A 17,156-nucleotide genomic window follows, 5' to 3' on the forward strand; every position below is an offset into this window, starting at 1 on the left:
GGTCGATATGAATCCACCAACTACCAAGAGTCTTAAGACAACCTCCTGAGGAACAGACGCTGGAGGTGGTTAAGGATCCTTTCGATGCTGTTGTTAGAGCAGTAAAACTGACGGATTGACTTTCCTTGCAAACCCCAGCTGGCATATAAAGAGAAGGCCTACAAATGCTCGGTTGGTGAGGCAGTTGAGAGCTTGACTGTTTATAGCTGTTGCTGTGGTACGTTGGCGGGTGAAGTGCGCTTTCAAAGCAGAAGGCGATGGGCAGCTGGCAGATAGATAGTTTATTTCAAATTTGGGAGAATCATTAATCAAGCGTCTGTGAGTGAGCATACCATCTGTTTCGTTAACCTTCACTTCTAGTCACTTTCTCCTTCTGTCCCCCCCCATCTCTCTCAAACATGCTATACATTTATGTCTCATAAGCCCTATTGGAACAAGTTGAATTTTACCTGGAAAGGTACTGTAAATAATGTAATTGACAAGATGTGTGATTTTAATCTTGAACACCTCGGCTGAGTGTAGTTTGAACAGTAATCATTGCAAAGTGATTTTAATCCAGTATGAATGTGTGTATGTTGTTTTTACAGTCTGACAGTAATAATTTTGCATTAATTTTAATCCAGTATGAATCTGCAGTGTGTGTAGCTTGGAAGTCTAATAGGAATAATTGTGGAGTGATTTTAATCCATCATGAATCTGCAGTGTGTATAGTATATAAATCTTACAGTCTGATATTAATAATTGTGGAGTGATTTTAATTAATCATGAATCTACTTTGTGTAGTTGTTAAGTCTGACAGTAATAATTGTGGAGTGAATTTGGTACATTTGATCCAGCATGAATCTTTAGTGTGTGTAGTATGTAGATTTTACACTCTGACAGTAATAATTGTGGAGTGAATTTAATCCATTGTGATTTTGCAGTGTGTAGTTTTACAGTCAGACGGTAATAATTGTGGAGTGAATTTAATCCATTGTGATTTTGCAGTGTGTAGTTTTATAGTGTGACAGTAACAACTGTGGAGTGAATTTTGATCCAGTGTTAATTTGCAGTGTGTATAGTATATAGAAAGTCTGACAGTAAGAATTGGGAAGTGATTTTAATCCAGTATGAATCTTCAGTATGTGTAGCGTTTATAGTCTGACAGTATTACGGAGTGAATTCAATCCATTATGAAATAATAGTCTGATAGTAAGAATTGTGAAGTGATCTTAGGGTCATGTGTTTGGCACTACCTTCTCTCAGAGCTGTTTGCTCTACTGGTATTTTTACAGGGTTTTGATGGGTAATGGCGCAGTGGAACATCAACTTCAGCCCTCATTAAATGGACCACTGCCCACGTTACCCAGCGTCTCCAAACAGTTAGGGCTATAGCCATGTATAGCTGACAGAGAGCTCTCAAAACTGCACTATCCAAAGTTTTTCCAAATAACGGTTGGAAATAGGGGTTGCACAACTTCAGTTATTTCAAAGTTGACAGTCGAGTCGCTGTTGACTAATAGTTGATGTCATGAATAAAACCACAGGAGCAAGGAATGCTTTGCAACAAGTGACTTTAAAAATCTTACTTAAAAAGCCAAACGCAACAGGTCAGTAGAGTTTCCAACAAGCCCTGGATCACATTAGGCCTCAGGGAGTATCTGATTTAGGCTCACAAGGTGGCATTACCGAGATGATACCGAGTCCAGAGTGCCATAACTTGGCAAAAATTAGAGTAACTTACTTTATACTCTACAGGTTTTTAGGGTGTTGTGCCCACACTCAAATGACACCTGACTTTTTATGGTAGTCCTTGATAGACTGGAGATAACTACATTTATTATCTAATCTTTGAAGCGCTGTAGATTGTTGGAGAAATATTAGAGCAAAGCCAAACTCCACAGGTCAGTAGAGCATGATGTGCCCTGTATCACATTGCTAGCATTCAGGAAACTGGAGGTACAGACCTCAAAATCACCAGGCTCCTCACCTGTTGTCATCTCTGAGGTGTCCATGTTGGTAGTGTCATAATCATGTGATCAGTGACTAACACATCTAACTAATGATTGGCCCATCATATTTTTGGAGAAAGTATGTAATATACAAGAGTCAAATCACATGCATTGCACAGTTTGCACTGAATATCATATTTGGAAAAAAAAAACTTTCTATCTTTAAAATGGTAACTTTACAGGACAAGGAGAACATGCTCAACTTGAAATGGAGGTTAATGGAACGAGAAAAAAAGTTATTTTAATCACTTCAAGTAGAGATACAAGGTTTTTTAAACCGCGGCAGTTGTTTCATTTTGCTTGGGTGGTTGGGACAGTTCAGTTCCAGTCTACCTCGTGACAATGGAATAACAAAACCTAATAGACGTGGCTCTGTGCTGTATTGTTATTGTTGTTGAAGCCCTGTCCCATTTTCTACACCGCTGATCCTGTGGTCCTCATTTTGCACATGCCTGTGGGTGTCCCATTTCTCATTTTGCCATTCAAAGGTGCACTCTATGTGCCCTTGTGCCTTTAGTGTGGCCTTGTTTCTACACTCATTGTCCATTTTATCAGCTCCACTTACTATATAAGTGCACTTATATCGTAGTTCTGCAAAAAGGATGACCGCAGGGGTGGGGTGCCTGTCGTGGAACATTGATGTAAACATCCAGCTGACCTTTCAGTCCAAGGATTTGGGGGAAATTACACAGGCACTTTATCCCATATGAATCGCCCGGTCAAACCTTTTACAAATTGCATTACAGAACCTCCTCTGGTAAAACTAATCCAGCTCAAACAGTCGAACGGTGCTAAAGTCTGATAACATGGCACAAGGGTCCTAAATATTTAAATTATCTGCTCCCAGCTTTTGAACATTGTCTTTTTCTCCAACGAGCAAAGAATCCTCACACCCTTCAACATCTTCTAAACCATCATCACACCTTATTCCCTGGCTCACCGGATCCCTCCACTCTCTCCACTGCTTGGGAGGCTGTTCACGTAGCAAAAGAAACCACTGGAAGCAAGCCTCATTCGAAATTCTTCCTTTTCTTTTCGCTCTCCATTCTCCTTCTGCCTAGCAGGGGGAGAATAGCAGGCCGAGCGCAGGACAGTGAGCCTGAATAGCGCTGACAGGAACAGCCTGCCATTTCTCTGCCGATGTTTATCAGCTCCCCTCTTTTCCCTCTTTTTTCTTTTTCGCTTTCGTGCTCTGAGCAGATAAGATGGCTTATGTAGGTCACATTACATTAATCTGACTTGCTGTCCTCACAAATACGCACCGAATTAGGCAGCAGGCATGAAATATTCACGTCTTGTTCACGGCTCACTACTCGATTTAAGTGAAGATCCACTCGGCTGGTGTTACACCGAGGTTGAAACTTTTTCATGCTTGAAGAGCTCCGTGTTCTGTGCTAATGGCTGTTATGCCAACACTTCTGTGTGTGTCTGAGGTGCGCTGCGGTCTATTTACCTCAAAATGACTTTTTGCACTTTATGCACCCTGTGAATCTCTGACCTCCAGTTTGATTTGATTATGATTCTTTAGGAAAGGATTCATTCCATCATAGAATCTCAGATGTCACCATAGTCTCATGGGACCTAACGTGAACATCTGGGGGTGACACAGAGAGTAGATTTTTTTAGGGTGGGGAAAAAGTGTGACATTGGTGAAGGCACACTCATCAACATTGTCAATGAACAGCAAACGTGTTGTTGGCCCATTTATGTAATGCAAGTTAGCAAGCTCAACCCCTCCCCCCCCAAAAAAGCATGTAGTCATGCAGTGCAAGCTGGGAACTGTAGTGCAGCTCATGGTGAAATAGACTGATGTTAATAGAAAATTAAAATCATTTTGCTGGATGAATAGGAACGTGCCACGGGTCTGACTTGGCCTGCGTGCCTGTGTTTGATAAACAGGCCTTAAAATAATTATAATTATTAGAATTAAAATCTATGTCTAATGCTTTAATCAATCACGCTTTAAACATACTAAGATAGTTTGAAAGCTGGAAGCCTGAATGTTTTTTCTTAGAAGCTTAAGATTAATACCTTACTTCGTGGGTCAAGGTTTCCATCCATGTATAGCCTATACATTTTCATTTCAGACCTTATTTTCATTTTTACAGCATTTGCCTGATGCTCTTATCCAGAGCGACTTACAATTTGATCATTTTTACATAGGTAGGCCAAGGTGGTGTTAGGAGTCTTGCCCAAGGACTCTTATTGGTATAGTGTAGGGTGCTTGCCCTGGTGGGGATTGAACCCCAGTCTACAGTGTAGAAGGCAGAGGTGATAACCACTACACTATCCCAACCACCTTATAATCATTAATGTGTTGATTAGACATCAGATATGTAGATAGTGTGTAGAGCAGGAAAAGAACAGTCAGGAAAAGACAATCAACCTCTTTGAATATTTATAAACATCACTGAATTGGTTCATGAACTAAGAGCATGTTTTGTGTTGTGAACTGGACTGTCGAAGACATTCTGTGTTGTAATGTTGTAGGTCATGTAGGTCAGTTGTAAATGTGAAATCGTTTTTGGGGCAGTCCAGCATTCGTAGTCCATACAGGCAGCAGTCAAAACACAGGCAGGCAATAGAAAAATAGAAAGTCAGCTTAAGGGTCAACATGGAAACAGGCTCAGAACTCAAGTGCAAACACAGAGACATCACAACAAGCAGGTAAAACAAAGGGGTATATAAAAGGGAGTTCATGAGTCCAGGATGTGAGCTGCAGGTGTGAGTAGTGGTGCAAAGTAAATGGAGCCTGGAAGAGTCCAAGTGGATTCTCTCCAGAGGGAGAACAACTTCACAGGAGTTGATATCATATTCTGTTTATATTTAGGTATCTAGCTAGCTTTTTAGGACTGTCTGACATAAGTAGGCAAGTTAGCACAGTCATAACCTTCCACTCGAGTCACTGGCTAATGTAATAACTCAAACATAAAAACACAAATCCGCAAAAATATCAGTAACATGACACTGAGTTTTGAGAAAATTAGAAAGCAAACTACAACTTTTCTTACTGATTGTGGAGTGGCCTGTCTACTTTAACATTCCAAACACACTGTGTGCCTTGGTTCCTTGGAAATTGGGTGGGCGGACACTGCTGCTGCACCCCTACTTTCCATTGATTGAGCGAGCCAGACACTTCATTTCTTGCACACACTTTAAAACAGAGTACTTACCAAGACAGTAGTTGACAGTAGTTACCAAGATGTTTCAAATCTGAGCTGTTATGGTGTTCCTGACTTTTACTATTGGAAGGGGTTCCAGTGCATTCCGGCCTGTTTCCCCCAGCTATAGGCAAGGCAAGTTTATTTGTATAGTGCCTTTCATACACTGCAGTCAAAGTGCTATACAGATAAGAAAATGTGAAGAAAAAAGTTAAATGTAAAAAGTAACAGAGTCGAGAAAGGAAATGAAAACAAATAACAGATTTTAAAAGAGAATAAATTAATCATTAAATCAAAAATCAACTCAAAAATCAAAAAAAGAAAATGAAAAAAATTCCCACGAATGAATTACTCTGACTCATCAATTACCTGCAGAGCCTTTTTCTCCTCAGGCTTTGAGATGAATTGAACTGCAGTTTACACTGAATGCTAACTGATGAATAAACATATTTATGCTGTAGCTCTTGGCATTCATTTTACTCAATTGTTTATTGTGTGTGGGTTTGTCACTCAGCACCTTGAATGGCCAGGGACTCCTGCCATCCCAAAGTTTTATTACTCATTTTTATGACCTAGGAATAGCTCAGCCAATTTGCATTGAAGTCCCTGTAATTTCTAAATAATAAGCCTTATTATATACTAAGGATTTTAAGGGGCTATCTGCTTAAGAACATCTTCATATGATCCCTTGTCACATGATGACATTCTGCTGTCAGCAAAATGATGAAAAATTGGTATGTGTGCTGTCCATAGTTTTGACAGACAGCTAAATGTCACCTAGAATATATTGTAGTGAACCGCGGGCAGCAGCTGACTCTGCAAGACTCAAAAGTTCAACTTATTGTTGTTACTGTTGTTTTTTGTTAGTTCAGGTCACGTGTATATGTTGCTTGTGTTATGTTTTAGGGAGTGGGTTTAATTGGGGGTATTTTGTGTATAGGGGTGTATAGGGACTTCCCCCCCAGGTTAGTGTGCTCTGTATGTGCTCTTCTGCTGGTATGTTTAATAAAAGAGCACTTTGTTTCAGAAAACAATTTGCCTTATTTAAAGGTGTGTGGTTGAAATTTGCTTTAACCTGTCTTCATTTAATTATGAATTGAGCAGAGGTGCCAGGAGTGCAGAGGTTCCTTACTCAAGAAAATATCTCACGTTGGATAGTCCACTATATTCCCCTATAGATTATCTACAGACCTTCAAATTGTTAACAAACTATCTGTTGATACGCAGTTGATTCTAAACAGTGGTGGGGTTAGGGTTAGGATTTGAACCAGGTTTAGGGCTAGGAGCAGGGTGAGGGTTGGGTTTAGGCTTTGGGTTAGGTTAAGGATGGGATTAGGATTAGATCCATGTTTAGAGTTAAAGACAGTTATCATCAATTTAGTAGATATTTAGTAGATAATGTAACTTGAAAGTAAATTAAGTATCTACAAAGCATCTAAAGTGAACTATACAAATAAAATGTTACCGAAGTAAAGGTACAAGTACTTTGGTAAAAAAAATACTCTGGTAAAAGGACAAAAAGTACGATTTACATTTTTATACTCAAGAATAAAAGTGCATGTTAGAGTAAAAAAGTATTTATTTAAAATTCTAATTCTGTATTTGAAACAGTGTGTGCTTTACTGAGTGTTAGATGTAAACAACATCTAATTAATTGCTTGTTAATATTTTTGTTTTGTTTTTTTATAGAGAATATGCCAAGATCTGTTTTTGAACCAAACAGGTGAAACAAGGGAGAGGAATAGGTTTCCGACTTATTTGCAACTTCTAGAATACCAGAAGACACACTGGTTCATCATTATCGTGCTCTTTCAATCTAATGACTTACATAATAGCCCCCCCACATCATTCTGGTTTTACTTCCAATAGGAACTGTATTTGTGAGGATTTGGTGCTTGATAAGGTGCCTGAATTGAATGTGTTTGATTTAAAATAAAGATAATAATAATAATCTAGAATAACAAAAGTGTAGATATTATATGTATATATTATATCTGTATAAGTACAGATTTTTCTTTTGAAATTAAATGAAAAAGTACTAAGTGACAGACATACTTAAGTCAAAATACTTTAAAAATGCTTAAGTTACTTCTCACCCCAGGATTTAAGCAATCCAATAGCAATGGAAAGTAATTGAGGAACCCTTTGAATTAAAGTACAGATTATATCAGTAATGTGTTCTGAAATACAGTTTTAAAGTACCTGCTTACAGTTGTAATGCGCCAGGGGGTTCACCCTGAGTGAGGACCGAACTCATGACTCACGTTAGTAGTCAGTAATGCTACGAGAAAGGTTCAACTTAGAAAAGAAATGAAAGGAGCTAAGAGCTGGGAAAACAAACCAGACAAGGAACTGTCTGGAACAAGAGCTATTTTCTCCTTGCCAACCAAAAATAAAAGAATGTGGAATAAAAGACTCCAGCTGCCGAGCTCTTCTTCTTTATTGAGCTTCAGGTGGCAAGACGGTTCCCAGATAACCACAATGCAAAGATCATCACAAAACATTTGTTTTTATATCCTGTTTGGGTTGATGAAGTAATCACCCCTCCCTTTTACATAATCTCATATCATCTTAGTCCCCATTATATCCTGATTCTGCACTTTCCTTATAAACCCTTATTTCCAAACATACATCATATACATTTTTTAAAAACTTTCCTAGCTTGGCTGTACCAAGCCATTCCATCCTTTCAAGGCTATCAATTTAACTCTTGCTTTACTAACAGACTCCAAGTATGGTTTCTACAGGTTCTTATCAGCTTACCTCACTCTTTGAGGGTCAGCTCGCCCTCATTTTTTACTCTGTCAGTAATGGTTATTGGCTTCTGGATGCTTCTAAAATTTCAGAGATTGTTCAATGTTTATAATCCACAAACTACACAAGCAAATCAAGGCCTATCCTTAGTCAGAGGATTAATATTCTTTAATTTAATTAACTTTATCTGTATGGTTATAACCCATTTAATGATTAAGCTAGTGATTTAAGGAAACATTTTATTAAAACTCTAACAGAACAAAACAAAAAGATAACACGGTCAATAGGGAAAGTAACTGGTCACCATTACAATACTAACATGCTGCACAGTGTGCCACCAAAGAGGATAGTAGCTGTGCTAACTGGGGAGCTCTCAGATGACCTGGACTGAGAGCTCCCCAAACCTGAAACCAAAAAACTCCCTTCTTTAACCTCACCCTCACCTCTCCCTAAACATGGAGAATGAGAAACAGTCAAGATACTTTTTTTAAATAAACACTAAAGCTGGACATCCATTTGTGAAAAGCAAAGCCTCGAAACTCGAGACAGATACTGAGGTTACTGGCTGAGTCAGGGCAACAGGCATGGCGGTAAGAACTCAAGACTGAGTAGCGAGCAGTGTGTGAGCACCCCTTAAGTAGGATGCCCACTAGGGATGGGCAGATAGAACCAAATATTTATGCTCTCGATACCAACGGTGGTTTCAGTATCAGATTGATACCACCATGATGGGATCGATAGTTCTCTCCTGTACGTTCAGTATGTTGTTTTCATTTAATCAAACAGTAGAGATGTCTGCAAACATCGCTCCTTTCACATCTTGCATGTACACTGTGCTCCTCCTCCTCCCTCTTTCTGCTGTTTCATTGTCATGCTTAGCAGTGCTGTCACGTGACTCAGTGGCACTAAGAGTCCAAAAGGAGTTTTGCCAGTTTATTGGAAAAGAAAACACTGGACAAAACAATTATGATAATGAAGAAAATATGAAAAATAGAAATCAAGACAGGAAAATCGTGCTAAATATGAAAAGTTTAAGAAAAATTAGATAAAATGGAAAAATTAGGCTTGAGAACCTTTAGGGCACCCATCACCCCAGTAAAGCTGAGTATGGACTCGAGTTCGCTCCTTCTCCCATCTCCCAAGACAAAGAGTTCTCGCTTATCTCTTGAAGTCCCAACTCTCTGTGCTTCCGCCCGAACTAACTCTTAAGGTTTTACCAAAAGAATTTATAACAACCTTCTTCAACCAATCAGCATTAGCCAGAGAGACAAGCACTCACTGTCAGGGCCTACAGAGATGAACTGCACACTTAGGAAACATACATTGTAATATCACCCCAAGAACATTGTAATACCTGATTTTTATACTACCTAAAGATGAAGGGTAATTAATTGAGGTGAAAGGGGGGAGGGTGTGTGTGTGTGTGTGTGTATATGATATGCAGACATAATGGAGCCTGAAGTTGTACATGACATCTTCCCGTTCCCATTATTCCCATTATATATCCCATTATTATTTTAACAAAGACAGAAAAGTGCAATGGAACAGAGAAATTAGGTTTTCTTATTATTTTATTGTTACTGAACAAAATCCACAGGCCGAAGGAAAGAAGAGTGTACGTTTTAAACCATTCATAGTTCTATGGTAGTAATTTCGTGCAGAATTCATGTTTTCATTTTCGTGCAAATTAAGTTCACTACAGTATTAAAAAATATTTTTATTTGCCCGAAAGCTTTGCTGTTCTGGGTTTAAACATGTACATGATTAATTCACAGTGGAAAGCAAAAATCACTTAGTGGTGATGCAAATGTATTCAGATTTAGCATATTGATGATAGATTCACCTCATAAATCCTAACACACTGCTGTCCCTACATGAGAGTACATACGCTGTATTTATAAGTAAAAAGTCTCAGTATCAACAATACTGACCCTGTATTTACTTGCCATCAACCCAGTACCGCTAGGCCCTAATTACTCAGTCTTGGCTCTCTGGCCCCTACTAGAGGCCGGAGGTGGCCTAGCGGGTTGTCTGGATGTTACAACAATGAATAGGCTCTCAATTAAAACCACTCGAGGTTCTCAGAAAGGAAACCAAAAGTGGTTCTTCTTTGGCAGAGAATGTTTTTACATTTTTATTTTAAAGAGTGTAGATTGTTCTGGTTGAGATTCATTTTTAAAAACACAATCAATACACAAATACAGACAATAAAAGTAAAAGAGCATCAAGGACTATTACAATGGAAGCTAGCCTGAAGAATTTATAAATGCATGCTGAAATGCATACTTTTTTAATATAATTATGACAGTTGTTCCAATAATTAATTCTACTGAATGCTTTTGATTATGACACCAGCAAAGAAGATCAATGCATCTTCAGTTGGGTGCATCAGTGGATTGTTAAACAGCCGAGACCTGCTCTGATGTCTGAAATCTGAAATTTCCCTTTGCTTTCTTTGGCTTTTTTTGCATGTTGTGCTTCATTCGCATTCTTTCAGAGAGCTCACGTTCTGATCAGCATTCCGCCGTCCTCTTCATCTGTCTGGCCTCACCTCGGAACTCGATTCCGATTTCGACCGAGTCTTGTCGGATTTACATCCAAGCTTAGCTTTAAACCTGGCACCGGAGGCTGTAATCTACAGGTCTGTGTTCATAGCCCATGTCTTCATTGAAAATGAAGAGGGAGATGGGAGGGGGAGACAGAAAAAGCCTCACAGGCAGCACTTTTTGATCTTGGGATGATTACAGTGAGAGAGCTCCTCAGGGGAAATGGTGAGGTGTGTGCCGGGGCGTACGAGAGGCTCAACACCTCATCTATTCAGTGGAGGGAGATGGGCGGCAGGGGAGGGGGGTGGTTGGTGGTGAGTGAGTGAGCTTCTTGAGGCTGTCTGTGTGCAACTCTACACATATGTTTAATTAAGTGAAGCCCAGCAGAAACAGTGAAGATTGCTCCTCAGAGAGCTCCTCTGTAGGCCTGAGTGCAGCTGAGTGGCTTCCTGTCATCAGGCGTATCATTCTGTTCCCTCAGCTCTGCTTTTTTTCTCTATTTTTCCAGTAGAGTCTTATTAACACGCCGCTCCTTTTCACCACACTGTTCCATTTTTCTTCACCATGATATTCCATTTTCCAATTCACTTAAGCGTGCTGCTCATGCATTATATATCCAATCAGACCGCTCATATTCTCTCTCTATTCTTTTGTTAAGTCTTTTTCTGTCCTTCCCTCTTCTTCAGTCTCTCTTTACGTGTATCTCTCTCTCCTTCTAGAGTTTATCTATCTCCTTTTTAGTCTCTCACTTTCTCATCTGCCTTATTTTCATCGTCTCTCACTCTAGCTTGTCCTTTCTTTCTCATGTCCTTTTTCGTCTTCTCTTTTTAGTCTCTCTTTTCCTCTCTTGTCAGAGCCTCTCTTTAACTGTTGCTCTCTCCTCTTTTCTCATTATCTTTGTCTTTTTCTCCATTTCTCCCTCTTTCTCTATCTTGGTTGTTTCGTCTCTCCCTGTTGTTCCCAGTGCCTTTATCTGTTGTTCTGTCTGAATCTCTGCCTCTCTTTCTTAATTCTACACATCTCTCTGTGTTTCTACTCCCATTCCTGGTCTCTCTCTCTGTTGTTCTCTCTCTCTCTCTCTCTCTCTCTCTCTCTCTCTCTCTCTCTCTCTCTCTCACTGTTGTTTTCTGTCTCATTTCTGTCTCTGTCTCACTTTGATGTTCTCTGTCTCTTTCTTAATTCTGCATTTCTGTCTTTCTACTCTAATTCTCATTCAGTCAGGTTGAAGTTGAATGTAGCTTTATTGGCATGACTGTAATGTCCAGCAATTACAACAATGACAATAATATGAACATATAACATATATACCAGGCTCAACCCGAAGAGGCAATGTGGGGAGGCCATGTGGGCCCACCACCCGCAAGGTCCAGCATGAGGGAGCGGTGCAGTGCCATATTGGCAGTGGGAGATTGTGGGGAGGCCCTAGGTGGCCTAGGCCCCTGCAGCAGAAACTAGCTCTTGGTACATGGAATGTAACCTCACTGGGGGGGAAGGAGCCGGAATTTGTGCAGGAGGTTGAGAGGAACCAAACTCCTGGATAGGGGTTGGTCTCTCTCCTACTCAGGGGTTGCACAGGGTGAGAGGTGCCAGGCGGGTGTGGGGATACTCACAAGTCCACGGCTGGTGACCATGCAGTTGGAGTTTGTCCCAGTGGATGAGAGGGTCGCCTCAATGCGAATTAAAATCGCAGAGAGGAAAACTTTGACTGTTGTCTGTGCTTATGCACCAAACAACAGGTCAGAGTATTCGGCCTTCTTGGAGCAAGTGGGTGGGGTTCTGGAAAGGGTCCCGCCTACAGACTCCATAGTCCTACTGGGAGACTTCAATGCTCACGTTGGCAATGACTGGGAGACCAGGTCAGAAGTGTCTGGGTATGTGGGGTGGAGGTCAGAAGGGTTAGGGTATATGGGTTGGCGGTCTGAAGGGTGGGGTATGTGGGGTGGCTGTCATAAAGGTTGGGATATGTAGGGTGGCAGACAGAACGGTGGGGGTATGTGAGGTGGAAGTCAGAAAGGTGGGGGTATGGGGGTGATTGGTATGTGGGGTGAGGGTCAGAATTGTCGGGGTATGTGGAGTGAGGATCAGAAGTGTTGGGGTATGTGGGGCTGTGGTCAGAAGGGTGTGGTGGTATGTGAGGTGGCAGTCAGAAGTGTGGGGGTATGTGGGGTGGCAGTCTACTCTTTCCTGTCTCCTTTCTCTCTGTGATCATTTCTCTTTCTGTTGCTCTTTCTTTATCTTGTGTTCTGTCTCTGCCCAGTTATCTCTCTCATTTCTCTCTCTGTTGACATCTCAATACCTCTTTTCTCATTCTCTGTTCTCTCTCTGTGTCCAAATGATCTCTCCTGGTTCTGTCTCACGTCTCTCTGAGTTCACCATTTCTCTCTCTCTCTCTCTCTCTCTCTCTCTCTCTCTCTTTATTTCTCCTAGTATCTCTGTCTCTGTTGTTTTCTCTTGCTCTTTGTTGCTGTCTCTGTTTTGTTAATTCAGTTTAATTCAGTGTGTGCTTTATTGACATAACAGATTTACATGTGCATCATCAATGCACTACAGCGAATACTGTACACATCGCTTTCTCTCTCACTCCCTTAGTCTCTTGCTCTCGGCGTCCTTCTCTTTCTCCTTTCCTCCTCTTCTTTCTTCCCTGTCCCTCATTCTTTTTCTTTCCCTTTTCTTTCAACCCACCTCCTCTCTCTAATCCCATTTCTTCCACCTCAGCCCCCTCTTTCTCTCTCTCTTTCTTACAGTATCTGTGTCTCCTTTCCTCCGCAGGCGCTGTCTGTTCTGAGATGGCTGTCCTCCTCCTCTATATTCCCACAATGTTGGCTCTACTGGCCCTGTTCCCCTCATCCTCTCTGGGCTGCCCCTCAGGCTGCCGCTGTTACAGCCTGACAGTTGAGTGCGGCTCCATCGGACTGAGAGAGATACCGCGGGGTATCATTCACGGCACGCAGGTCAGTGACTATACACTGTATGACCCTGCAGTGAATATAGGTATATTGTACAGGCTGCATTCACATTATCAGATTTTTGCCTAAATGTGATTTTTGGAACAGTGTGAACAAAAAATCTGATCTTTTTTTTTAAAATCACATTTGAGCCACTTTGACCCTGTTTACATTGACTAGTGTCTAGATTATAACCTGATAAGATGTTATCCACATGCGTTTACAATTGGTAGTCAAGTGCATGTCCAGTTTAGCTGGGGTTACACTACCTAACTTATTTCTCAGTCTGGCTGAGTTTGTGCTAGATGGTTCTTGTCTACACATTTTTGAGTCAGTCGGAGTCGACAGAGAGAGAATTGAGAAATGTATGAGGGGCACAGGCTCAGATTTTTGGCCTCCCTCTCACGTTTCAGACCAGTCGGAGAATATCAAACATGTTTGATTTTTTTCGGCCTGAGCTTAAGCTAGTAGTGTAAACTGGTCAACAACTCCATTCGAACGGACTCCTGCAACAACTGAGAGCATGAAAGAAGAAAATGCAGCAAGTAAACGAAGAAGAAGCTTTTAATGAGCTGAGTTTAAGGCACGAGCACAATCGAGTTGTACATTGAAAACAATTACAAATACTACACGGATCACACTTTAAATCCATGAGCCTCAGTTAAACATGTTTACCTGGTGCTTTTTTACCATGTCAGCGAGCCGCTCCACCTTTGCCTATTGCGTCTCCTAGTAACAGGAGAACACATTCACATGAGTTCACGTTGAGTTCACATGAGTTCAGTGTTCAGTGAGTTCATTCCGTTCAGCAACAGCTTAATATTTAAGTAGTGTGTGATCCTGAATCGTTTCTGATGCCAATATTGTCGTCGCCAAGAAAGATCTGAAAACACCATTTGAATATTATGAGATGCCCAGTCATTTTATAAGACTTTTAAGACTTTAAAAGTCATGTAGTGTACACAAGACTAGTCAGATTGAAACCCGATTGATGTATGTATATAATATGCAAATGAAGCTCATATACAACCAGTCTTCCTTTTTCCTGTTCTATTCAAAAGATGCTTGCCACTTCCAAAATCACAATTTTACATGGCATTACTCATTTTCTTAGCCAAGCTTTAGGCATGTTTACAAGAAGACAGCTGTTAATCCTGCATTAGTCATCATAATCATGGACTATATGCATTGAAATGCAATGTATTATAGCAAAACGGTGACTAAAGACAACCTGAAGTAAAGATGAACCAAACTGGCACTTTAACTCACTCAGGCTGCTGAATTAAATACAGAGAGGAAACTCACATTAAGTAGAGGGAGGTGTCACAGCACTGGAAGAAGTTTGGGTTGTGGAATGTGTCTTGGAGAGGAAGATTTAAATGCATCTTTATTGTATATATGCCTGTATCTTTATGTGAATAAACTCTGTGCAGATATTATCTGGATACTTAAGGCACATGAAATGACCAGGTGTGAACAGGACCTTGGTCTGCTTTCAGTTTAAAGAAGCACAAATCTGATTTGCTAGTCTAAGTGTGACATACAGTGGGGATCCAAACATTTGAGACTTTTCTCACACTTTCTAATGGAATACAAAGTTTTGCATTACAAATTGTATTATTAACATAACAATTTGAAAATCTCTCAATGTTTTCATAAAGAATCCAGAATTTCTGGAGTTCTCTCTTGCCATGGACTCTGATCATTAGATTAATCCTCCTGAGAGTCATCCGAACACGAGTTTCAGTGGAAGAAAAAAACAAAACAAAACAAACAACAAAAAAAACACGCCTACCTTTTTGTACAAAGGCCCTAACATTGTCAATATCACAGATTTCCTCCAGTTTGAATAGTGCCCTGGAAATAGTGCAGTGATATGAATATTTATTCTTCATTTTAATGTCAGAACTTGACTTGTTTTAAAATGTTCAAAAATTCTAAAGGTCTCTCTTTGTTTATGTCCATGTTTAAATCAAAATACCAGCTTGTAGATGTGGCCTCAGGCCCTTGGACTCCACTGTTATCTGATTTTCTTAAAGCTGTGTGAACACAAAGACAAGGTCATATTATTAATCTTATTTCTCACGTCCAATGTTTCTCTTCTTTCCAGTCTTTCTGGTTTCACATTTGTGTGTAAATGACCCCTATCTGTCTTGTAATGTAAACAAACCTGCACCCTGACACGATCACCATGCGCGCATCCTAATCATAATGTTATGTGAGTGATCTGTGTGCTTCAAGAAGATGAACAACAACAACAAATAAACAAGCCATCAGCACAAGCCTTAATCACAGGGATTATTAGCTCTGATCAGCCCTCAGATGTTCAGGATTAGGGGAGATGGTGAAAAAAGGCAGGATGCATTAATGGCTTCTCATCTATAACGGAGACTAACGTCAGGTTAGCTGCTGCTGCCGTGCTGTAAACACAGGAGGAGGATGGAAATATGTGAGTGTGCAGTAAATAAATCAGATCTGATCATTCTCATTACGTTTGCAAGACTGAGAATGATAGGCATCCAAAGGTTGATTAGATCTTTTTAAAAAAAATCTGATTTGTGCATCCACTCAGCTCTGAAAACACCAGGTCTACGTCACATTAAAGCAAAAAAAAAAAAATTGGATTTATGCCCCTTTAAGCTAGTAATGTGAACATAGCCAAAATCAGATCTTTTCATACCAGATTTGTGCCGCTTCTGCTGTGCTCACATTACAACCTCCATTGCTCAATTTGGTTTTTTGGTCAAATTCGATTCTTCTGCCTTGATGGTTTACAGTCCTGTTTGTTTTCGTGAGCCACATGTGTTACTAATAGTGTGAACACAAAAAATGTGCTGATCATGAAATTTAATGATCAATTCTGATTTCTTTGGCCATTGGACTTTTTTTTTTTTTTTTTTTTATCTTTTTTTTTTAAACTATATGTCACACTTTGTGCACTAAATGAACACATGAAAGACGCATTTCGAGTAATTTTTATTAGCTAAAGCTGCAATACAAATAACACTATTTACTTTATTATTGGACCAGTCATTTTATATTCCTAACTAAAAAGTAGTTGCCAATTTAAAAAAACAAGAATCAAATAAAGTGCTACATTGAAAGTAACTTTACTGGCCATGCTGGCAACACCCCTGGGCAGTTATTTCCACACATACAAGACCAGTCTCCAAACTGAAAGCTACAGTAAGGGTTGAAAAAGGCTTAAAGGTTTAAAACACATTTTTTGTAGGTTGTTCTGGCTGCTGCGCATGGGCTTATTTCCACAATGATGGGGGCTTTTCTTGTCTGTGCCTTTATCAGCAACCGATCAGCTCTTTTTAAGAGGTGAGATTTTGCCCTTAAACAGACATCATGATGAGCATTACAACCTTTCATTTTTCAATCAGTGAACTCCTACAACGCCGTTGTAGTTTCTCTGGTCATGCATAATTGTGCTGCCACTTTTTGGTATAGATGTAGCAGCTTTCAGATACAGCATGACTGCATTTATCTGCATCATGTTACTGAAGTCATAAAAAACACAGATGACCCAAAATAAAAATAATGAATTTTCAGAATTCCTGTTTTGTGTTGGAGTACAAGTCATCCAATTTCAACACTAACAGCACTGGATTGTGAGAAATCCAGTGTTAGTGTTCCGATCGTTATCATATTTAAACAGTTGTCTGATTATTCAAGTGGTTATGTAAAAAGCATACTCCAATTTACTTAGATTGGATGAAGTCCTTAAAATATGACTAAAAGTGCTGGATTTTA

General features: G+C 40.0%; 1 protein-coding gene across 1 annotated transcript in view; it reads left to right on the top strand.

The window, feature by feature from the left end:
• Nucleotides 1-17,156, top strand: part of lrrc24 (leucine rich repeat containing 24) — a 52,552-nt gene that overhangs the window by 23,215 nt on the left and 12,181 nt on the right. Inside the window, exon 2 of the mRNA XM_017682164.2 lies at nucleotides 13,222-13,403. Within this exon, the coding sequence (XP_017537653.1) occupies nucleotides 13,239-13,403 (165 nt within the window). The 5' untranslated portion in view covers nucleotides 13,222-13,238. The remainder of the gene's footprint in view (nucleotides 1-13,221; nucleotides 13,404-17,156) is intronic.

Source organism: Pygocentrus nattereri, chromosome 19 (assembly GCF_015220715.1).
Source record: "Pygocentrus nattereri isolate fPygNat1 chromosome 19, fPygNat1.pri, whole genome shotgun sequence".
In the NCBI taxonomy this organism is placed as follows: Eukaryota; Metazoa; Chordata; class Actinopteri; order Characiformes; family Serrasalmidae; genus Pygocentrus; species Pygocentrus nattereri.